Genomic DNA, 26,263 nt, shown 5'->3' with positions numbered 1-26,263 from the left:
ATCTGTCTCTACACTAGTGATTTCCCATTCCATAGGGTTATTTATCTCTAACTACACTAGTGATGTCCCATTCCATAGGGTTATTAATCTGCCTCTACACTAGTGATGTCCCATTCCATAGGGTTATTTATCTGTCCCAACATGAGTGGTGTCCCATTCCATAGAAACCTATATCTCTAACTACACTAGTGATGTCCCATTCCATAGGGTTATTTATCTGTCCCAACACCAGTGATGTCCCATTCCATAGGGTTATTAAATTGTCCCTACACTAGTGATGTCCCATTCCATAGGGTTATTTATCTGTCTCTACACTAGTGATGTCCCATTCCATAGGGTTATTTATCTGTCTCTACACTAGTGATGTCCCATTCCATGGGGTTATTAATCTGTCCCAACACCAGTGATGTCCCATACCATAGGGTTATTAATCTGTCCCAACACCAGTGATGTCCCATTCCATAGGGTTATTAATCTGTCCCTACACTAGTGATGTCCCATTCCGTAGGGTTATTAATCTGCCTCTACACTAGTGATGTCTCATTCCACAGGGTTATTTATCTGTCTCTACACTAGTGATGTCCCATTCCATAGGGTTATTTATCTCTAACTACACTAGTGATGTCCCATTCCATAGGGTTATTTATCTGTCTCTACACTAGTGATGTCCCATTCCATAGGGTTATTTATCTCTAACAACACTAGTGATGTACCATTCCATAGGGTTATTTATCTGTCTCTACACTAGTGATGTCCCATTCCATAGGGTTATTAATCTGTCCCAACACCAGTGATGTCCCATTCCATAGGGTTATAAATCTGTCCCAACACCAGTGATGTCCCATTCCATAGGGTTATTAATCTGTCCCAACACCAGCAATGTCCCATTCCATAGGGTTATTAATCTGTCCCTACACTAGTGATGTCCCATTCCATATTGTTATTAATCTGTCTCTACACTAGAGATGTCCCATTCCATAGGGTTATTAATCTGTCTCTACACTAGTAATGTCCCATTCTATAGGGTTATTAATCTGTTTCTACACTAGTGATGTCAAATTCCATAGGGTTATTAATCTGTCTCTACACTAGTGATGTCCCATTCCATAGGGTTATTAATCTGTCTCTACACTAGTGATGTCCCATTACATAGGGTTATTAATCTGTCCCAACACCAGCGATGTCCCATTCCATAGGGTTATTAATCTGTCCCTACACCAGTGATGTCCCATTCCATGGGGATATTTATCTGTCCCTACACTAGTGATGTCCCAATCCATAAAGTTATGAATCTTTCCCAACACGAGTGATGTCCCATTCCATAGGGTTATTAATCTGTCCCAACACCAGCAATGTCCCATTACATAGGGTTATTAATCTGTCCCAACACTAGTGATGTCCCATTCCATAGGGTTATTAATCTGTCCCAACACTAGTGGTGTCCCATTCCATAGGGTTATTAATCTGTCCCAACACTAGTGATGTCCCATTCCATAGGGTTATTAATCTGTCGCAACACTAGCGGTGTCCAATTCCATAGGGTTATTAATCTGTCCCAACACTAGTGATGTCCCATTCCATAGGGTTATTAATCTGTCTCTACACTAGTGATGTCCCATTCCATAGGGTTATTAATCTGTCTCTACACTAGTGATGTCCCATTCCATAGGGTTATTAATCTGTCCCAACACCAGCGATGTCCCATTCCATAGGGTTATTAAAATGTCCCTACACCAGTGATGTCCCATTCCATGGGGATATTTATCTGTCCCTACACTAGTGATGTCCCAATCCATAAAGTTATGAATCTGTCCCAACACGAGTGATGTCCCATTCCATAGGGTTATTAATCTGTCCCAACACCAGCGATGTCCCATTCCATAGGGTTATTAATCTGTCCCAACACTAGTGGTGTCCCATTCCATAGGGTTATTAATCTGTCCCAACACTAGTGGTGTCCCATTCCATAGGGTTATTAATCTGTCCCAACACTAGTGATGTCCCATTCCATAGGGTTATTAATCTGTCGCAACACGAGTGGTGTCCCATTCCATAGAAACCTATATCTCTAACTACACTAGTGATGTCCCATTCCATAGGGTTATTTATCTGTCCCAACACCAGTGATGTCCCATTCCATAGGGTTATTAATCTGTCCCTACACTAGTGATGTCCCATTCCATAGGGTTATTTATCTGTCTCTACACTAGTGATGTCCCATTCCATAGGGTGATTAATCTGTCCCAACACCAGTGATGTCCCATTCCATAGGGTTATTAATTTGTCCCAACACCAGTGATGTCCCATTCCATAGGGTTATTAATCTGTCCCTACACTAGTGATGTCCCATTCCATAGGGTTATTTATCTCTAACTACACTAGTGATGTCCCATCCCATAGGGTTATTAATCTGCCTCTACACTAGTGATGTCTCATTCCACAGGGTTATTTATCTGTCTCTACACTAGTGATTTCCCATTCCATAGGGTTATTTATCTCTAACTACACTAGTGATGTCCCATTCCATAGGGTTATTAATCTGCCTCTACAGTAGTGATGTCCCATTCCATAGGGTTATTTATCTGTCCCAACATGAGTGGTGTCCCATTCCATAGAAACCTATATCTCTAACTACACTAGTGATGTCCCATTCCATAGGGTTATTTATCTGTCCCAACACCAGTGATGTCCCATTCCATAGGGTTATTAAATTGTCCCTACACTAGTGATGTCCCATTCCATAGGGTTATTTATCTGTCTCTACACTAGTGATGTCCCATTCCATAGGGTTATTTATCTGTCTCTACACTAGTGATGTCCCATTCCATGAGGTTATTAATCTGTCCCAACACCAGTGATGTCCCATACCATAGGGTTATTAATCTGTCCCAACACCAGTGATGTCCCATTCCATAGGGTTATTAATCTGTCCCTACACTAGTGATGTCCCATTCCGTAGGGTTATTAATCTGCCTCTACACTAGTGATGTCTCATTCCACAGGGTTATTTATCTGTCTCTACACTACTGATGTCCCATTCCATAGGGTTATTTATCTCTAACTACACTAGTGATGTCCCATTCCATAGGGTTATTAATCTGCCTCTACACTAGTGATGTCTCATTCCACAGGGTTATTTATCTGTCTCTACACTAGTGATGTCCCATTCCATAGTGTTATTTATCTCTAACTACACTAGTGACGTCCCATTCCATAGGGTTATTTATCTGTCTCTACACTAGTGATGTCCCATTCCATAGGGTTATTTATCTCTAACAACACTAGTGATGTCCCATTCCATAGGGTTATTTATCTCTAACAACACTAGTGATGTCCAATTCCATAGGGTTATTTATCTGTCTCTACACTAGTGATGTCCCATTCCATAGGGTTATTTATCTCTAACTACACTAGTGATGTCCATTCCATAGGTTATTAATCTGCCTCTACACTAGTGATGTCTCATTCAACAGGGTTATTTATCTGTCTCTACACTAGTGATGTCCCATTCCATAGGGTTATTTATCTCTAACTACACTAGTGATGTCCCATTCCATAGGGTTATTTATCTGTCTCTACACTAGTGATGTCCCATTCCATAGGGTTATTTATCTCTAACAACACTAGTGATGTACCATTCCATAGGGTTATTTATCTGTCTCTACACTAGTGATGTCCCATTCCATAGGGTTATTAATCTGTCCCAACACCAGTGATGTCCCATTCCATAGGGTTATTAATCTGTCCCAACACCAGTGATGTCCCATTCCATAGGGTTATTAATCTGTCCCAACACCAGCAATGTCACATTCCATAGGGTTATTAATCTGTCCCTACACTAGTGATGTCCCATTCCATATTGTTATTAATCTGTCTCTACACTAGAGATGTCCCATTCCATAGGGTTATTAATCTGTCTCTACACTAGTGATGTCCCATTCTATAGGGTTATTAATCTGTTTCTACACTAGTGATGTCAAATTCCATAGGGTTATTAATCTGTCTCTACACTAGTGATGTCCCATTCCATAGGGTTATTAATCTGTCTCTACACTAGTGATGTCCCATTACATAGGGTTATTAATCTGTCCCAACACCAGCGATGTCCCATTCCATAGGGTTATTAATCTGTCCCTACACCAGTGATGTCCCATTCCATGGGGATATTTATCTGTCCCTACACTAGTGATGTCCCAATCCATAAAGTTATGAATCTTTCCCAACACGAGTGATGTCCCATTCCATAGGGTTATTAATCTGTCCCAACACCAGCGATGTCCCATTACATAGGGTTATTAATCTGTCCCAACACTAGTGATGTCCCATTCCATAGGGTTATTAATCTGTCCCAACACTAGTGGTGTCCCATTCCATAGGGTTATTAATCTGTCCCAACACTAGTGATGTCCCATTCCATAGGGTTATTAATCTGTCTCTACACTAGTGATGTCCCATTCCATAGGGTTATTAATCTGTCTCTACACTAGTGATGTCCCATTCCATAGGGTTATTAATCTGTCCCAACACCAGCGATGTCCCATTCCATAGGGTTATTAAAATGTCCCTACACCAGTGATGTCCCATTCCATGGGGATATTTATCTGTCCCTACACTAGTGATGTCCCAATCCATAAAGTTATGAATCTGTCCCAACACGAGTGATGTCCCATTCCATAGGGTTATTAATCTGTCCCAACACCAGTGATGTCCCATTCCATAGGGTTATTAATCTGTCCCAACACCAGCAATTTCCCATTCCATAGGGTTATTAATCTGTCCCTACACTACTGATGTCCCATTCCATAGGGTTATTAATCTGTCTCTACACTAGTGATGTCCCATTCCATAGGGTTATTAATCTGTCCCAACACCAGCGATGTCCCATTCCATAGGGTTATTAATCTGTCTCTACACTAGTGATGTCAAATTCCATAGGGTTATTAATCTGTCTCTACACTAGTGATGTCCCATTCCATAGGGTTATTAATCTGTCTCTACACTAGTGATGTCCTATTTCATAAGGTTATTAATCTGTCTCTACACTAGTGATGTCCCATTCCATAGGGTTATTAATCTGTCTCTACACTAGTGATGTCCCATTCCATAGGGTTATTAATCTGTCCCAACACCAGCGATGTCCCATTCCATAGGGTTATTAATCTGTCCCTACACCAGTGATGTCCCATTCAATGGGGATATTTATCTGTCCCTACACTAGTGATGTCCCAATCCATAAAGTTATGAATCTGTCCCAACACGAGTGATGTCCCATTCCATAGGGTTATTAATCTGTCCCAACACAAGCGATGTCCCATTCCATAGGGTTATTAATCTGTCTCAACACTAGTGGTGTCCCATTCCATAGGGTTATTAATCTGTCCCAACACTAGTGATGTCCCATTCCATAGGGTTATTAATCTGTCGCAACACTAGCGGTGTCCAATTACATAGGGTTATTAATCTGTCCCAACACTAGTGATGTCCCATTCCATAGGGTTATTAATCTGTCTCTACACTAGTGATGTCCCATTCCATAGGGTTATTTATCTGTCCCAACACCGGTGATGTCCCATTCCATAGGGTTATCAATCTGTCCCAACACCTGTGATGTCCCATCCCATAGGGTTATTAATCTGTCCCAACACCAGCAATGTCCCATTCCATAGGGTTATTAATCTGTCCCTACACTAGTGATGTCCCATTCCATAGGGTTATTAATCTGTCCCAACACTAGTGATGTCCCATTCCATAGGGTTATTAATCTGTCTCTACACTAGAGATGTCCCATTCCATAGGGTTATTAATCTGTCTCTACACTAGTGATGTCCCAATCCATAGGGTTATTAATCTGTCCCAACACCAGTGATGTCCCATTCCATAGGGTTATTAATCTGTCCCAACACCAGTGATGTCCCATTCCATAGGGTTATTAATCTGTCCCAACACCAGTGATGTCCCATTCCATAGGGTTATTAATCTGTCCCAACACCAGTGATGTCCCATTCCATAGGGTTATTAATCTGTCCCAACACCAGCAATGTCCCATTCCATAGTGTTATTAATCTGTCTCTACACTAGAGTTGTCCCATTCCATAGGGTTATTAATCTGTCTCTACACTAGTGATGTCCCATTCTATAGGGTTATTAATCTGTTTCTACACTAGTGATGTCAAATTCCATAGGGTTATTAATCTGTCTCTACACTAGTGATGTCCCATTACATAGGGTTATTAATCTGTCTCTACACTAGTGATGTCCCATTACATAGGGTTATTAATCTGTCCCAACACCAGCGATGTCCCATTCCATAGGGTTATTAATCTGTCCCTACACCAGTGATGTCCCATTCCATGGGGTTATTAATCTGTCTCTACACTAGTGATGTCCCATTCCATAGGGTTATTAATCTGTCGCAACACCAGCGATGTCCCATTCCATAGGGTTATTAAAATGTCCCTACACCAGTGATGTCCCATTCCATGGGGATATTTATCTGTCCCTACACTAGTGATGTCCCAATCCATAAAGTTATGAATCTGTACCAACACGAGTGATGTCCCATTCCATAGGGTTATTAATCTGTCCCAACACTAGTGGTGTCCCATTCCATAGGGTTAATAATCTGTCCCAACACTAGTGATGTCCCATTCCATAGGGTTATTAATCTGTCCCAACACCAGTGATGTCCCATTCCATAGGGTTATTAATCTGTCCCTACACTAGTGATGTCCCATTCCATAGGGTTATTTATCTCTAACTACACTAGTGATGTCCCATCCCATAGGGTTATTAATCTGCCTCTACACTAGTGATGTCTCATTCCACAGGGTTATTTATCTGTCTCTACACTAGTGATGTCCCATTCCATAGGGTTATTTATCTCTAACTACACTAGTGATGTCCCATTCCATAGGGTTATTAATCTGCATCTACACTAGTGATGTCCCATTCCATAGGGTTATTTATCTGTCCCAACACGAGTGGTGTCCCATTCCATAGAAACCTATATCTCTAACTACACTAGTGATGTCCCATTCCATAGGGTTATTTATCTGTCCCAACACCAGTGATGTCCCATTCCATAGGGTTATTAATCTGTCCCTACACTAGTGATGTCCCATTCCATAGGGTTATTTATCTGTCTCTACACTAGTGATGTCCCATTCCATAGGGTTATTAATCTGTCCCAACACCAGTGATGTCCCATTCCATAGGGTTATTAATCTGTCCCAACACCAGTGATGTCCCATTCCATAGGGTTATTAATCTGTCCCTACACTAGTGATGTCCCATTCCATAGGGTTATTAATCTGCCTCTACACTAGTGATGTCTCATTCCACAGGGTTATTTATCTGTCTCTACACTAGTGATGTCCCATTCCATAGGGTTATTTATCTCTAACTACACTAATGATGTCCCATTCCATAGGGTTATTAATCTGCCTCTAAACTAGTGATGTCTCATTCCACAGGGTTATTTATCTGTCTCTACACTAGTGATGTCCCATTCCATAGGGTTATTTATCTCTAACTACACTAGTGACGTCCCATTCCATAGGGTTATTTATCTGTCTCTACACTAGTGATGTCCCATTCCATAGGGTTATTTATCTCTAACAACACTAGTGATGTCCCATTCCATAGGGTTATTTATCTCTAACAACACTAGTGATGTCCCATTCCATAGGGTTATTTATCTGTCTCTACACTAGTGATGTCCCATTCCATAGGGTTATTTATCTCTAACTACACTAGTGATGTCCCATTCCATAGGGTTATTAATCTGCCTCTACACTAGTGATGTCTCATTCCACAGGGTTATTTATCTGTCCCTACACCAGTGATGTCCCATTCCATGGGGTTATTAATCTGTCTCTACACTAGTGATGTCCCATTCCATAGGGTTATTAATCTGTCGCAACACCAGCGATGTCCCATTCCATAGGGTTATTAAAATGTCCCTACACCAGTGATGTCCCATTCCATGGGGATATTTATCTGTCCCTACACTAGTGATGTCCCAATCCATAAAGTTATGAATCTGTACCAACACGAGTGATGTCCCATTCCATAGGGTTATTAATCTGTCCCAACACTAGTGGTGTCCCATTCCATAGGGTTAATAATCTGTCCCAACACTAGTGATGTCCCATTCCATAGGGTTATTAATCTGTCCCAACACCAGTGATGTCCCATTCCATAGGGTTATTAATCTGTCCCTACACTAGTGATGTCCCATTCCATAGGGTTATTTATCTCTAACTACACTAGTGATGTCCCATCCCATAGGGTTATTAATCTGCCTCTACACTAGTGATGTCTCATTCCACAGGGTTATTTATCTGTCTCTACACTAGTGATGTCCCATTCCATAGGGTTATTTATCTCTAACTACACTAGTGATGTCCCATTCCATAGGGTTATTAATCTGCATCTACACTAGTGATGTCCCATTCCATAGGGTTATTTATCTGTCCCAACACGAGTGGTGTCCCATTCCATAGAAACCTATATCTCTAACTACACTAGTGATGTCCCATTCCATAGGGTTATTTATCTGTCCCAACACCAGTGATGTCCCATTCCATAGGGTTATTAATCTGTCCCTACACTAGTGATGTCCCATTCCATAGGGTTATTTATCTGTCTCTACACTAGTGATGTCCCATTCCATAGGGTTATTAATCTGTCCCAACACCAGTGATGTCCCATTCCATAGGGTTATTAATCTGTCCCAACACCAGTGATGTCCCATTCCATAGGGTTATTAATCTGTCCCTACACTAGTGATGTCCCATTCCATAGGGTTATTAATCTGCCTCTACACTAGTGATGTCTCATTCCACAGGGTTATTTATCTGTCTCTACACTAGTGATGTCCCATTCCATAGGGTTATTTATCTCTAACTACACTAATGATGTCCCATTCCATAGGGTTATTAATCTGCCTCTAAACTAGTGATGTCTCATTCCACAGGGTTATTTATCTGTCTCTACACTAGTGATGTCCCATTCCATAGGGTTATTTATCTCTAACTACACTAGTGACGTCCCATTCCATAGGGTTATTTATCTGTCTCTAAACTAGTGATGTCCCATTCCATAGGGTTATTTATCTCTAACAACACTAGTGATGTCCCATTCCATAGGGTTATTTATCTCTAACAACACTAGTGATGTCCCATTCCATAGGGTTATTTATCTGTCTCTACACTAGTGATGTCCCATTCCATAGGGTTATTTATCTCTAACTACACTAGTGATGTCCCATTCCATAGGGTTATTAATCTGCCTCTACACTAGTGATGTCTCATTCCACAGGGTTATTTATCTGTCTCTACACTAGTGATGTCCCATTCCATAGGGTTATTTATCTCTAACTACACTAGTGATGTCCCATTCCATAGGGTTATTTATCTGTCTCTACACTAGTGATGTCCCATTCCATAGGGTTATTTATCTCTAACAACACTAGTGATGTCCCATTCCATAGGGTTATTTATCTGTCTCTACACTAGTGATGTCCCATTCCATAGGGTTATTTATCTCTAACAACACTAGTGATGTCCCATTCAATAGGGTTATTTATCTCTAACTACACTAGTGATGTCCCTTTCCATAGGGTTATTTATCTGTCTCTACACTAGTGATGTCCCATTCCATAGGGTTATTTATCTGTCCCAACACGAGTGGTGTCCCATTCCATAGAAACCTATATCTCTAACTACACTAGTGATGTCCCATTCCATAGGGTTATTTATCTGTCTCTACACTGGTGATGTCCCATTCCATAGGGTTATTTATCTGTCTCTACACTGGTGATGTCCCATTCCATAGGGTTAATAATCTGTCCCGACACTAGTGATGTCCCATTCCATAGGGTTATTTATCTCTAACAACACTAGTGATGTCCCATTCCAAAGGGTTATTAATCTGTCACTACACTAGTGATGTCCCATTCTATAGGGTTATTTATCTGTCTCTAACTACACTAGTGATGTCCCATTCCATAGGGTTATTAATCTGTCCTTACCCTAGTGATGTCCCATTCCATAGGGTTATTTATCTGTCCCAACACCAGTGATGTCCCATTCCATAGGGTTATTAATCTGTCCCTACACTAGTGATGTCCCATTCCATAGGGTTATTTATCTGTCTCTACACTAGTGATGTCCCATTCCATAGGGTTATTAATCTGTCCCAACACCAGTGATGTCCCATTCAATAGGGTTATTAATCTGTCCCAACACCAGTGATGTCACATTCCATAGGGTTATTAATCTGTCCCTACACTAGTGATGTCCCATTCCATAGGGTTATTTATCTGTCCCAACACGAGTGGTGTCCCATTCCATAGAAACCTATATCTCTAACTACACTAGTGATGTCCCATTCCATAGGGTTATTTATCTGTCCCAACACCAGTGATGTCCCATTCCATAGGGTTATTAATCTGTCCCTACACTAGTGATGTCCCATTCCATAGGGTTATTTATCTGTCTCTACACTAGTGATGTCCCATTCCATAGGGTTATCAATCTGTCCCAACACCAGTGATGTCCCATTCCATAGGGTTATTAATCTGTCCCAACACCAGTGATGTCCCATTCCATAGGGTTATTAATCTGTCCCTACGCTAGTGATGTCCCATTCCATAGGGTTATTAATCTGTCCCTACACTAGTGATGTCCCATTCCATAGGGTTATTTATCTGTCCCAACACCAGTGATGTCTCATTCCATAGGGTTATTAATCTGTCCCTACACTAGTGATGTCCCATTCCATAGGGTTATTAATCTGTCCCAACACCAGTGATGTCCCATTCCATAGGGTTATTAATCTGTCCCAACACCAGTGATGTCCCATTCCATAGGGTTATTAATCTGTCCCTACACTAGTGATGTCCCATTCCATAGGGTTATTTATCTGTCCCAACACAAGTGGTTTCCCATTCCATAGAAACCTATATCTCTAACTACACTAGTGATGTCCCATTCCATAGGCTTATTTATCTGTCCCTACACTAGTGATGTCCCATTCCATAGGGTTATTTATCTCTAACTACACTAGTAATGTCCCATTCCATAGGGTTATTAATCTGTCCCAACACTAGTGATGTCCTATTCCATAGGGTTATTTATCTGTCTCTACACTGTTGATGTCCCATTCCATAGGGTTAATAATCTGTCCCGACACTAGTGATGTCCCATTCCATAGTGTTATTTATCTCTAACAACACTAGTGATGTCCCATTCCAAAGGGTTATTAATCTGTCACTACACTAGTGATGTCCCATTCCATAGGGTTATGTATCTGTCTCTAACTACACTAGTGATGTCCCATTCCATAGGGATATTTATCTGACTCTACACTAGTGATGTCCCATTCCATAGGGTTATTTTTCTGTCTCTAACTACACTAGTGATGTCCCATTCCATAGGGTTATTTATCTGACTCTACACTAGTGATGTCCCATTCCATAGGGTTATTTATCTCTAACTACACTAGTGATGTCCCATTCCATAGGGTTATTTATCTCTAACTACACTAGTGATGTCCCATTCCGTAGGGTTATTTATCTGTCTCTACACTAGTGATGTCCCATTCCATAGGGTTATTAATCTGTCTCTACACTAGTGATGTCCCATTCCATAGGGTTATTTATCTGTCTCTAAACTAGTGATGTCCTATTCCATAGGGTTATTTATCTCTAACTACACTAGTGATGTCCCTTTCCATAGTGTTATTTATCTGTCTCTACACTAGTGATGTCCCATTCCATAGGGTTATTTATCTGACTCTACACTTGTGATGTCCCATTCCATAGGGTTATTAATCTGTCTCTACACTAGTGATGTCCCATTCCATAGGGTTATTTATCTCCAACTACACTAGTGATGTCCCATTCCATAGGGTTATTTATCTGTCCCTACACTAGTGATGTCCCATTCCTTAGGGTTATTTATCTCTAACTACACTAGTGATGTCCCATTCCTTAGGGTTATTTATCTCTAACTACGCTAGTGATGTCCCATTCCATAGGGTTATTTATCTGTCTCTACACTAGTGATTTCCCATTCCATAGGGTTTTTAATCTGTCTCTACACTAGTGGTGTCCCATTCCATAGGGTTATTTATCTGACTCTACTCTAGGCATGTCCCATTTCATAGGGTTTTTAATCTGTCTCTGACTACACTAGTGATGTCTCATTCCATGGGGTTATTAATCTGTCTCTACACTAGTGATGTCCCATTCCACAGGGTTATTTATCTGTCTCTACACTAGTGATGTCCCATTCCATAGGGTTATTTATCTGCCTCTACACTAGTGATGTCTCATTCCACAGGGTTATTTATCTGTCTCTACACTAGTGATGTCCCATTCCATAGGGTTATTTATCTCTAACTACACTAGTGATGTCCCATTCCATAGGGTTATTTATCTGTCTCTACACTAGTGATGTCCCATTCCATAGGGTTATTTATCTCTAACTACACCAGTGATGTCCCATTCCATAGGGTTATTTATCTGTCTCTACACTAGTGATGTCCCATTCCATAGGGTTATTTATCTCTAACAACACTAGTGATGTCCCATTCCATAGGGTTATTTATCTCTAACTACACTAGTGATGTCCCTTTCCATAGGGTTATTTATCTGTCTCTACACTGGTGATGTCCCATTCCATAGGGTTATTTATCTCTAACAACACTAGTGATGTCCCATTCCATAGGGTTATTTACCTGACTCTACTCTAGTGATGTCCCATTCCATAGGGTTTTTAATCTGTCTCTAACTACACTAGTGATGTCTCATTCCATGGGGTTATTAATCTGACTCTACACTAGTGATGTCTCATTCCACAGGGTTATTTATCTGTCTCTACACTAGTGATGTCCCATTCCATAGGGTTATTTATCTCTAACAACACTAGTGATGTCCCATTCCATAGGGTTATTAATCTGTCTCTACACTAGTGATGTCCCATTCCATAGGGTTATTAATCTGTCTCTACACTAGTGATGTCCCATTCCATAGGGTTATTAATCTGTCTCTAACTACACTAGTGATGTCTCATTCCATGGGGTTATTTATCTGTCCCTACACTCGTTGCTCTGTTTTGGAGGGACACTCCCCCGCCGAGGCACTCTCCCCCACCGAAGGACACTCCCCCACCGAGGGACACTCCCCCACCGAGGGACACTCCCCAGCCGAGGGACACTCCCCCGCCGAGGGACACTCCCCAAGCAGGATGACTAAGGAGGGCTATTAGTCTAACACTTCACCCTCTCCCTCCAGGCTCGTGGTCTCTCTCCTCGGTGGGTGTTCAGTGCTCGAGGAGACTACAGCAGAGCAGCTGAGACCCTGCAGGAGGCCATACTGAACTCTGATGTACAGGACGAGACTATGACACGTATCTACAACACACGCATGATGAGGGTAGGTAGGGGATAGCTGTGTTTGTCTCTGTTTGGACATACCTACTCATTTAAGGGTTTTTCTTTATTTTATACAATTGAGATGGTTTGGGATGAGTTGTACCGCAGAGTGAAGGAAAAGCAGCCAACAAGTGCTCAGCATATGTGGGAACTCCTTCAAGACTGTAGGACACCATTCCTCATGAAGCTGGTTGAGAGAATGCCAAAGTGCCAAGTGTGCAAAATTGTCATCAAGGCAAAGGGTGGCTACTTTGAAGAATCTCAAATATGCTTAACACTTTTTCAGTTACTACATCATTCCATATGTGCCATCGTTTTGATGTCTTCACTATTATTATACAATGTAGAAAATAGTAGAAATAATGAAAAGCCCTCGAATGAGTAGATGTCCTAACTTTTGACTGCTACTGTATATATGTAATGTGTGTGTGTGAGGATTTATATATATATAGATAGATAATGGTTATGTGTATGTATGTGTATATATATATATATGTATATATATATATGTATGTATATATATGTGTGTGTATATGTGTGTGTGTGTGTATATATATATGTATTTATGTATATATATATATATATATATTGTGTGTTTGTATATATGTAATGTGTGTGTGTTCATATAGGCATACAATGTCACGTTGGGTTAGCTAATCCAAGTTTATTATTTTAAAAGGCTAAATGATCATTAGAAAACCCTTTTGCAATTATGTTAGCAGAGCAGTTTCTTGGCAATTTCTCTCATGGAATAGCTTTCATTTCTCAGAACAAGAATAGACTGATGAGTTTCAGAAGAAATGTCTTTCTTTCTGGCCATTTTGAGCCTGTAATCGAACCCACAAATGCTGATTCTCCAGATACTCAACTAGTCTAAAGAAGGCCAGTTTTATCCCTTATTTAATCAGGACAGCCGTTTCCAGCTGTGCTAACATAACTGCAGAAGGGTTCTCAAATGATCAATTAGCCTTTTAAAATGATAAACTTGGATTAGCTAACACATCGTGTCATTGGAACACAGGAGTGATGGTTGCTGATAATGGGCCTCTGTACGCCTATGTAGATATTCCATTAAAAATCTACCTTTTCCAGCTACAATAGTCATTTACAACATTAACAATGTCTACACTGTATTTCTGATCAATTTGATGTTATTTTAATGGACAATTTTTTTTTTTTTTTCTTTTAAAAAACAAGGATATTTCTAAGTGACCCCAAACTTTTGAATGGTAGTGTGTATCTCAATGACTTCCTCAGACAATGTGTGTTTTTATATAATATATATATATATATATATATATATATAGATATAGATATAGATATATATATAGATATAGATATATATATAATGTGTGTTTCTATATAATATATATATATATATAATGTGTGTTTCTATATAATATATATATATATATATATATATATATATATATATATAATGTGTGTTTCTATATAATATATATATATATAATATGTGTTTCTTTACAATATATATATATATATATATAAAATGTGTGTTTCTATATAATATATATATATATATATATATATATATATATATAATGTGTGTTTCTATATAATATATATATATATATATAATATGTGTTTCTTTACAATATATATATATATATATAATGTGTGTTTCTATATAATATATATATATATATAATGTGTGTTTCTATATAATATATATATATATATATATATATAATGTGTGTTTCTATATAATATATATATATATATATAATGTGTGTTTCTATATAATATATATATATATATATAATGTGTGTTTCTATATAATATATATATATATATATAATGTGTGTTTCTATATAATATATATATATATATAATGTGTGTGTATATATACAGGATGTAATGTGTGTTCCGTGTTTCTACAGGTAGAGTATTACTTCCTGTCCCAGTACGTGTCTGTGGTTGAGACTCCGTTCCGTCACGTTATGCACGGTCGGGGGGAACACACTCTGAGTGCTCTCACCGAACACCTTTCTCTACTGACCTCCGACCCCAGGCGCTTCAACGAGGCCCTTTTCCGACGGCAACTAGCCCTGTTCACCTGGACATTGCAGGGAGCCGCCAACGCTCTGAGTGGAGACATTTGGAACATAGACAATGTCTTCTAACATAAACACATGTAGAGATGCATACACACACACACACACTATACACACTCACATTACACACACACACACTATACACACTCTATCTCACCTCTCTGTCCTGACAGTATTTCTGGTGTAGGCAGACAGACACCTCTCTGTCCTGTCAGTATTTCTGGTGTAGGCAGACAGACAACTCTCTGTCCTGACAGTATTTCTGGTGTAGGCAGACAGACACCTCTCTGTCCTGTCAGTATTTCTGGTGTAGGCAGACAGACAACTCTCTGTCCTGACAGTATTTCTGGTGTAGGCAGACAGACACCTCTCTGTCCTGACAGTATTTCTGGTGTAGGCAGACAGACACCTCTCTGTCCTGACAGTATTTCTGGTGTAGGCAGACAGACACCTCTCTGTCCTGTCAGTATTTCTGGTGTAGGCAGACAGACACCTCTCTCTCTTCTCTGAGGGGGTGTGTCTAATTAATCTGAAGATGAGTCTCAAATGGCACACTGTTCATTATGTAGTTTACTGCATAGTCCAGTCTACTGCATAGGGCTCTAGTCCAGTCTACTGCATAGGGCTCTAGTCCAGTCTACTGCATAGGGCTCTATTCCAGTCTACTGCATAGGGCTCTATTCCAGTCTACTGCATAGGGCTCTAGTCCAGTCTACTGCATAGGGCTATAGTCCAGTCTACTGCATAGGGCTATAGTCCAGTCTACTGCATAGGGCTCTAGTCCAGTCTACTGCATAGGGCTATAGTCCAGTCTACTGCATAGGGCTATAGTCAAGTCTACTGCATAGGGCTATAGTCAAGTCTACTGCATAGGGCTCTAGTCCAGTCTACTGCATAGGGCTCTAGTCCAGTCTACTGCATAGGGCTATAGTCAAGTCTACTGCATAGGGCTATAGTCAAGTCTACTGCATAGGGCTCTAATCTAGTATACTATAGGGCTCTATTCCAGTCTCGTGTACTACATAGGGCTCTAGTCTAGTATACTATAGGGCTCTATTCCAGTCTACTGCATAGGGCTCTATTCCAGTCTACTGCATAGGGCTCTATTCCAGTCTACTGCATAGGGCTCTAATCTAGTATACTATAGGGCTCTATTCCAGTCTACTGCATAGTGCTCTATTCCAGTCTAGTGTACTACATAGGGCTCTAGTCTAGTATAATATAGGGCTCTATTCCAGTACTGCATATGGCTCTAGTCTAGTATACTATAGGGCTCTAGTCTAGTCTACTGCATTGGGCTCTAGTCTAGTATACTATAGGGCTCTAGTCCAGTCTACTGCATAGGGCTCTATTCCAGTCTACTGCATAGGGCTCTATTCCAGTCTACTGCATAGGGCTCTATTCCAGTCTACTGCATAGGGCTCTATTCCAGTCTACTGCATAGGGCTCGAATCCAGTCTACTGCATAGGGCTCTAGTCTAGTATACTATAGGGCTCTATTCCAGTCTACTGCATAGGGTTCTATTCCAGTCTACTGCATAGGGCTCTATTCCAGTCTACTGCATAGGGCTCTATTCCAGTCTACTGCATAGGGCTCTAGTCTAGTATACTATAGGGCTCTAGTCCAGTCTAGTGTACTATATAGGGCTCTAGACCAGTATACTATAGGGCTCTTTTCCAGTCTAGTGTACTACATAGGGCTCTAGTCTAGTATACTATAGGGCTCTAGTCCAGTCTAGTATACTATAGGGCTCTAGTCCAGTTTAGTATACTAAATAGGGCTCTAGTCGAGTTTACTATAGGGCTCTAGATCAGTCTAGTATACTACATAGGGCTCTAGTCTAGTATACTATAGGGCTCTAGACCAGTCTAGTGTACTACATAGGGCTCTAGACCAGTATACTATAGGGCTCTATTCCAGTCTAGTATACTACATAGAGCTCTAGACCAGTCTAGTGTACTATACGGCTCTAAACCAGTATACTATAGGGCTCTATTCCAGTCTAGTGTACTGCATAGGGCTCCAGTCTAGTATACTATAGGGCTCTAGACCAGTCTAGTATACTATAGGGCTCTAGTCCAGTCTAGTATACTATAGGGCTCTATTCCAGTCTAGTATACTATAGGGCTCTAGTCCAGTCTAGTGTACTACATAGGGCTCTAGTCTAGTATACTATAGGGCTCTAGTCCAGTCTAGTATACTATAGGGCTCTATTCCAGTCTAGTATACTATAGGGCTCTAGTCCAGTCTAGTGTACTACATAGGGCTCTAGTATAGTATACTATAGGGCTCTAGACCAGTATACTATAGGGCTCTAGACCAGTCTAGTATACTACATAGGGCTCTAGACCAGTCTAGTGTACTATAGGGCTCTAGACCAGTATACTATAGGGCTCTATTCCATTCTAGTGTACTACATAGGGCTCAAGTCTAGTATACTATAGGGCTCTAGACCAGTCTAGTATACTATAGTGCTCTATTCCAGTCTAGTATACTATAGGGCTCTAGACCAGTCTAGTATACTATAGGGCTCTAGTCCAGTCTAGTATACTATAGGGCTCTATTCCAGTCTAGTATACTATAGGGCTCTAGTCCAGTCTAGTGTACTACATAGGGCTCTAGTCTAGTATACTATAGGGCTCTAGACCAGTATACTATAGGGCTCTAGACCAGTCTAGTATACTACATAGGGCTCTAGACCAGTCTAGTGTACTATAGGGCTCTAGACCAGTATACTATAGGGCTCTATTCCAGTCTAGTGTACTACATAGGGCTCAAGTCTAGTATACTATAGGGCTCTAGACCAGTCTAGTATACTATAGTGCTCTATTCCAGTCTAGTATACTATAGGGCTCTAGACCAGTCTAGTATACTATAGGGCTCTAGTCCAGTCTAGTATACTATAGGGCTCTATTCCAGTCTAGTATACTATAGGGCTCTAGTCCAGTCTAGTATACTACATAGGGCTCTAGACCAGTCTAGTGTACTATAGGGCTCTAGACCAGTATACTATAGGGCTCTATTCCAGTCTAGTGTACTACATAGGGCTCAAGTCTAGTATACTATAGGGCTCTAGACCAGTCTAGTATACTATAGGGCTGTAGTCCAGTCTAGTATACTATAGGGCTCTAGACCAGTCTAGTATACTATAGGGCTCTAGTCCAGTCTAGTATACTATAGTGCTCTATTCCAGTCTAGTATACTATAGGGCACTATTCCAGTCTAGTATACTATAGGGCTCTATTCCAGTCTAGTATACTATAGGGCTCTAGTCCAGTCTAGTGTACTACATAGGGCTCTAGTCTAGTATACTATAGGGCTCTAGACCAGTGTACTATAGGGCTCTAGTCTAGTATACTATAGGGCTCTAGACCAGTCTAGTATACTATAGGGCTCTAGTCCAGTCTAGTATACTATAGGGCTCTAGTCCAGTCTAGTATACTATAGGGCTCTAGACCAGTCTAGTATACTATAGGGCTCTAGACCAGTCTAGTATACTATAGGGCTCTAGACCAGTCTAGTATACTATAGGGCTCTAGTCCAGTCTAGTGTACTATAGGGCTCTAGTCCAGTCTAGTGTACTATAGGGCTCTAGTCCAGTCTAGTGTACTATATAGGGCTCTAGACCAGTCTAGTATACTATAGTGCTCTAGTCCAGTCTAGTGTACTATAGGGCTCTAGACCAGTCTAGTGTACTATAGGGCTCTATTTCAGTCTAGTATACTATAGGGCTCTAGTCCAGTCTAGTGTACTACATAGGGCTCTAGTCTAGTATACTATAGTGCTCTAGTCCAGTCTCGTGTACTACATAGGGCTCAAGTCTAGTATACTATAGGGCTCTAGACCATTCTAGTATACTATAGTGCTCTATTCCAGTCTAGTATACTATAGGGCTCTAGACCAGTCTAGTATACTATAGGGCTCTAGTCCAGTCTAGTATACTATAGGGCTCTATTCCAGTCTAGTATACTATAGGGCTCTAGTCCAGTCTAGTGTACTACATAGGGATCTAGTCTAGTATACTATAGGGCGCTAGACCAGTATACTATAGGGCTCTAGACCAGTCTAGTATACTACATAGGGCTCTAGACCAGTCTAGTGTACTATAGGGCTCTAGACCAGTATACTATAGGGCTCTATTCCAGTCTAGTGTACTACATAGGGCTCAAGTCTAGTATACTATAGGGCTCTAGACCAGTCTAGTATACTATAGGGCTGTAGTCCAGTCTAGTATACTATAGGGCTCTAGACCAGTCTAGTATACTATAGGGCTCTAGTCCAGTCTAGTATACTATAGTGCTCTATTCCAGTCTAGTATACTATAGGGCACTATTCCAGTCTAGTATACTATAGAGCTCTATTCCAGTCTAGTATACTATAGGGCTCTAGTCCAGTCTAGTGTACTACATAGGGCTCTAGTCTAGTATACTATAGGGCTCTAGACCAGTGTACTATAGGGCTCTAGTCTAGTATACTATAGGGCTCTAGACCAGTCTAGTATACTATAGGGCTCTAGTCCAGTCTAGTATACTATAGGGCTCTAGTCCAGTCTAGTATACTATAGGGCTCTAGACCAGTCTAGTATACTAATGGGCTCTAGACCAGTCTAGTATACTATAGGGCTCTAGTCCAGTCTAGTGTACTATAGGGCTCTAGTCCAGTCTAGTGTACTATAGGGCTCTAGTCCAGTCTAGTGTACTATATAGGGCTCTAGACCAGTCTAGTATACTATAGTGCTCTAGTCCAGTCTAGTGTACTATAGGGCTCTAGACCAGTCTAGTGTACTATAGGGCTCTATTTCAGTCTAGTATACTATAGGGCTCTAGTCCAGTCTAGTGTACTACATAGGGCTCTAGTCTAGTATACTATAGTGCTCTAGTCCAGTCTCGTGTACTACATAGGGCTCAAGTCTAGTATACTATAGGGCTCTAGACCAGTCTAGTATACTATAGTGCTCTATTCCAGTCTAGTATACTATAGGGCTCTAGACCAGTCTAGTATACTATAGGGCTCTAGTCCAGTCTAGTATACTATAGGGCTCTATTCCAGTCTAGTATACTATAGGGCTCTAGTCCAGTCTAGTGTACTACATAGGGATCTAGTCTAGTATACTATAGGGCGCTAGACCAGTATACTATAGGGCTCTAGACCAGTCTAGTATACTACATAGGGCTCTAGACCAGTCTAGTGTACTATAGGGCTCTAGACCAGTATACTATAGGGCTCTATTCCAGTCTAGTGTACTACATAGGGCTCAAGTCTAGTATACTATAGGGCTCTAGACCAGTCTAGTATACTATAGTGCTCTATTCCAGTCTAGTATACTATAGGGCTCTAGACCAGTCTAGTATACTATAGGGCTCTAGTCCAGTCTAGTATACTATAGTGCTCTATTCCAGTCTAGTATACTATAGGGCTCTAGACCAGTCTAGTATACTATAGGGCTCTATTCCAGTCTAGTATACTATAGCTCTCTAGTCCAGTCTAGTGTACTACATAGGGCTCTAGTCTAGTATACTATAGGGCGCTAGACCAGTATACTATAGGGCTCTAGACCAGTCTAGTATACTACATAGGGCTCTAGACCAGTCTAGTGTACTATAGGGCTCTAGACCAGTATACTATAGGGCTCTATTCCAGTCTAGTGTACTACATAGGGCTCAAGTCTAGTATACTATAGGGCTCTAGACCAGTCTAGTATACTATAGTGCTCTATTCCAGTCTAGTATACTATAGGGCTCTAGACCAGTCTAGTATACTATAGGGCTCTAGTCCAGTCTAGTATACTATAGTGCTCTATTCCAGTCTAGTATACTATAGGGCTCTAGACCAGTCTAGTATACTATAGGGCTCTATTCCAGTCTAGTATACTATAGCTCTCTAGTCCAGTCTAGTGTACTACATAGGGCTCTAGTCTAGTATACTATAGGGCTCTAGACCAGTGTACTATAGGGCTCTAATCTAGTATACTATAGGGCTCTAGACCAGTCTAGTATACTATAGGGCTCTAGTCCAGTCTAGTATACTATAGGGCTCTAGACCAGTCTAGTATACTATAGGGCTCTAGACCAGTCTAGTATACTATAGGGCTCTAGTCCAGTCTAGTGTACTATAGGGCTCTAGTCCAGTCTAGTGTACTATAGGGCTCTAGTCCAGTCTAGTGTACTATATAGGGCTCTAGACCAGTCTAGTATACTATAGTGCTCTAGTCCAGTCTAGTGTAGTATAGGGCTCTAGACCAGTCTAGTGTACTATAGGGCTCTATTCCAGTCTAGTATACTATAGGGCTCTAGTCCAGTCTAGCGTACTACATAGGGCTCTAGTCTAGTATACTATAGGGCTCTAGTCCAGTCTAGTGTACTATAGGGCTCTAGTCCAGTCTAGTGTACTATATAGTGTACAGGGTGTTATTTGGGATTGCTCCTGAGCGTTAATCTGTGTGATTCTTTAGTATTTCCTCTCCATGACGACCTGGTTGCTCCTCCATGGCTGATCCCAAAATGGCTCCCTATTGCCTTTATAGTGCACTATATGACACCCTGGTATTGAGTGTAGTGCGCTCTATAGGGAATAGGGTACCGTTGGGACTCACCCTATAGGATCCTGTTACCTCTATAGACACTGACCTAGGATCAGTTTTGTACTCTCTCTGCCTGGTGGTCAGGCTTAGAGTGGTGCAGGGTGATCTGGTCCTAGATCAGCCCTTAGGGTTAGTAACGACCTCCGATAACAGTGATTATCAGTGACTCCCATGTACAGTACTCTCCTCCAATCAAACAGCAGTATCTGCCATCAATCAACCCTCATGTCTCAAAGCCGGGAGTGGGGCTTAAATGGTGAAGGTGAGAGGTCAAGCCAGGTGACCTGATTTGTTCAATGGAGCCTGGGTATTATTTTGCTGACACCTCCCTTTCTCTGAGAATGACCTTAGAACCCTGACCTCCTTGTTTGTGACATCACAGGTCACTGCCTAGCCAGTGTTGTTGAGGACTGTGTTTTGCTACTTTGTCCCAATAAAGTATTGTCTTCTTGTATCATAACCACCCTGTGTCTGTGTCTGGCCTCTCCCCCTCTCCTCCTCTCCTCTCCTCCTCTCCTTCATTAACTTCCTACACAGTCATAAAAATACATCATAAAACCACTGGGGCAGATTTAAAACATTTTATTGAAGAACAATAACAATTCGTTCAATGTGTATGTGACGTCGTACAACTGTAAAACAACATCTGCCAACAGTCAAACATCAATGTCAGGCTGTTGACTGAAACAGTCAAACGTCAATGTCAGGCTGTTGACTGAAACAGTCAAACATCAATGTCAGGCTGTTAACTGAAACAGTCAAACATCAATGTCAGGCTGTTGACTGAAACAGTCAAACATCAATGTCAGGCTGTTGACTGAAACAGTCAAACATCAATGTCAGGCTGTTGACTGAAACAGTCAAACATCAATGTCAGGCTGTTGACTGAAACATCAATGTCAGGCTGTTGACTGAAACATCAATGTCAGGCTGTTGACTGAAACAGTCAAACATCAATGTCAGGCTGTTGACTGAAACAGTCAAACATCAATGTCAGGCTGTTAACTGAAACAGTCAAACATCAATGTCAGGCTGTTGACTGAAACAGTCAAACATCAATGTCAGGCTGTTGACTGAAACAGTCAAACATCAATGTCAGGCTGTTGACTGAAACATCAATGTCAGGCTGTTGACTGAAACAGTCAAACATCAATGTCAGGCTGTTAACTGAAACAGTCAAACATCAATGTCAGGCTGTTGACTGAAACAGTCAAACATCAATGTCAGGCTGTTAACTGAAACAGTCAAACATCAATGTCAGGCTGTTTACTGAAACAGTTAAACATCAATGTCAGGCTGTTGACTGAAACAGTCAAACATCAATGTCAGGCTGTTGACTGAAACAGTCAAACATCAATGTCAGGCTGTTGACTGAAACAGTCAATGTCAGGCTGTTGACTGAAACAGTTAAACATCAATGTCAGGCTGTTGACTGAAACAGTCAAACATCAATGTCAGGCTGTTGACTGAAACATCAATGTCAGGCTGTTGACTGAAACAGTCAAACATCAATGTCAGGCTGTTGACTGAAACAGTCAAACATCAATGTCAGGCTGTTGACTGAAACAGTCAAACATCAATGTCAGGCTGGTAACTGAAACAGTCAATGTCAGGCTGTTGACTGAAACAGTCAATGTCAGGCTGGTAACTGAAACAGTCAATGTCAGGCTGGTAACTGAAACAGTCAATGTCAGGCTGGTAACTGAAACAGTCAAACATCAATGTCAGGCTGTTGACTGAAACATCAATGTCAGGCTGTTAACTGAAACATCAATGTCAGGCTGTTGACTGAAACATCAATGTCAGGCTGTTAACTGAAACAGTCAAACGTCAATGTCAGGCTGTTGACTGAAACAGTCAAACATCAATGTCAGGCTGTTAACTGAAACAGTCAAACATCAATGTCAGGCTGTTGACTGAAACATCAATGTCAGGCTGTTGACTGAAACATCAATGTCAGGCTGTTGACTGAAACAGTCAAACATCAATGTCAGGCTGTTTACTGAAACAGTCAAACATCAATGTCAGGCTGTTGACTGAAACAGTCAATGTCAGGCTGTTGACTGAAACAGTCAAACATCAATGTCAGGCTGTTAACTGAAACAGTCAATGTCAGGCTGTTGACTGAAACAGTCAAACATCAATGTCAGGCTGTTAACTGAAACAGTCAATGTCAGGCTGTTGACTGAAACAGTCAATGTCAGGCTGTTGACTGAAACATCAATGTCAGGCTGTTAACTGAAACAGTCAAACATCAATGTCAGGCTGTTGACTGAAACATCAATGTCAGGCTGTTGACTGAAACATCAATGTCAGGCTGTTGACTGAAACAGTCAAACATCAATGTCAGGCTGTTGACTGAAACAGTCAAACATCAATGTCAGGCTGGTAACTGAAACAGTCAAACATCAATGTCAGGCTGTTGACTGAAACATCAATGTCAGGCTGTTGACTGAAACATCAATGTCAGGCTGTTGACTGAAACAGTCAAACATCAATGTCAGGCTGTTGACTGAAACAGTCAAACATCAATGTCAGGCTGTTGACTGAAACAGTCAAACATCAATGTCAGGCTGTTGACTGAAACATCAATGTCAGGCTGTTGACTGAAACATCAATGTCAGGCTGTTGACTGAAACAGTCAAACATCAATGTCAGGCTGTTGACTGAAACATCAATGTCAGGCTGTTGACTGAAACAGTCAAACGTCAATGTCAGGCTGTTGACTGAAACAGTCAAACATCAATGTCAGGCTGTTGACTGAAACAGTCAAACGTCAATGTCAGGCTGTTGACTGAAACAGTCAAACATCAATGTCAGGCTGTTAACTGAAACAGTCAATGTCAGGCTGTTGACTGAAACATCAATGTCAGGCTGTTGACTGAAACAGTCAAACATCAATGTCAGGCTGTTAACTGAAACATCAATGTCAGGCTGTTGACTGAAACAGTCAAACATCAATGTCAGGCTGTTGACTGAAACAGTCAATGTCAGGCTGTTGACTGAAACAGTCAATGTCAGGCTGGTAACTGAAACAGTCAAACATCAATGTCAGGCTGTTGACTGAAACATCAATGTCAGGCTGTTAACTGAAACATCAATGTCAGGCTGTTGACTGAAACAGTCAAACATCAATGTCAGGCTGTTAACTGAAACAGTCAAACGTCAATGTCAGGCTGTTGACTGAAACAGTCAAACATCAATGTCAGGCTGTTAACTGAAACATCAATGTCAGGCTGTTGACTGAAACAGTCAAACATCAATGTCAGGCTGTTAACTGAAACAGTCAATGTCAGGCTGGTAACTGAAACAGTCAATGTCAGGCTGTTGACTGAAACAGTCAATGTCAGGCTGTTGACTGAAACAGTCAATGTCAGGCTGTTGACTGAAACATCAATGTCAGGCTGTTGACTGAAACAGTCAAACATCAATGTCAGGCTGTTGACTGAAACATCAATGTCAGGCTGTTGACTGAAACATCAATGTCAGGCTGTTTACTGAAACAGTCAAACATCAATGTCAGGCTGTTAACTGAAACAGTCAAACATCAATGTCAGGCTGTTAACTGAAACAGTCAAACATCAATGTCAGGCTGGTAACTGAAACAGTCAATGTCAGGCTGTTAACTGAAACAGTCAAACATCAATGTCAGGCTGTTTACTGAAACAGTCAAACATCAATGTCAGGCTGTTAACTGAAACAGTCAAACATCAATGTCAGGCTGGTAACTGAAACAGTCAATGTCAGGCTGTTGACTGAAACAGTCAATGTCAGGCTGTTGACTGAAACAGTCAATGTCAGGCTGTTGACTGAAACATCAATGTCAGGCTGTTGACTGAAACAGTCAAACATCAATGTCAGGCTGTTGACTGAAACATCAATGTCAGGCTGTTGACTGAAACATCAATGTCAGGCTGTTAACTGAAACAGTCAAACATCAATGTCAGGCTGTTAACTGAAACAGTCAAACATCAGTCAATGTCAGGCTGTTGACTGAAACATCAATGTCAGGCTGTTGACTGAAACAGTCAAACATCAATGTCAGGCTGTTAACTGAAACAGTCAATGTCAGGCTGTTGACTGAAACAGTCAATGTCAGGCTGTTGACTGAAACATCAATGTCAGGCTGTTGACTGAAACAGTCAAACATCAATGTCAGGCTGTTGA

At 40.9% G+C, this 26,263-nt stretch overlaps 1 protein-coding gene across 6 annotated transcripts in view; it reads left to right on the top strand.

Annotated features, from left to right (window-relative positions):
• tfr2 (transferrin receptor 2) overlaps window positions 1-18,937 on the top strand; it is a 113,278-nt gene extending 94,341 nt beyond the window's left edge. For all 6 annotated transcript variants that reach the window (XM_064940872.1, XM_064940873.1, XM_064940874.1 and 3 more), the window contains 2 exons: window positions 13,301-13,445; window positions 15,346-18,937. In XM_064940872.1, coding sequence (XP_064796944.1) covers window positions 13,301-13,445; window positions 15,346-15,584 — 384 coding nt within the window. In that variant the 3' untranslated portion in view covers window positions 15,585-18,937. The remainder of the gene's footprint in view (window positions 1-13,300; window positions 13,446-15,345) is intronic.
• Window positions 18,938-26,263: the final 7,326 nt, after the last annotated feature.

Source organism: Oncorhynchus masou, chromosome 27 (genome assembly GCF_036934945.1).
Source record: "Oncorhynchus masou masou isolate Uvic2021 chromosome 27, UVic_Omas_1.1, whole genome shotgun sequence".
Lineage (NCBI taxonomy): Eukaryota > Metazoa > Chordata > Actinopteri > Salmoniformes > Salmonidae > Oncorhynchus > Oncorhynchus masou.
This window is presented reverse-complemented; position numbering and strand designations above follow the sequence as displayed.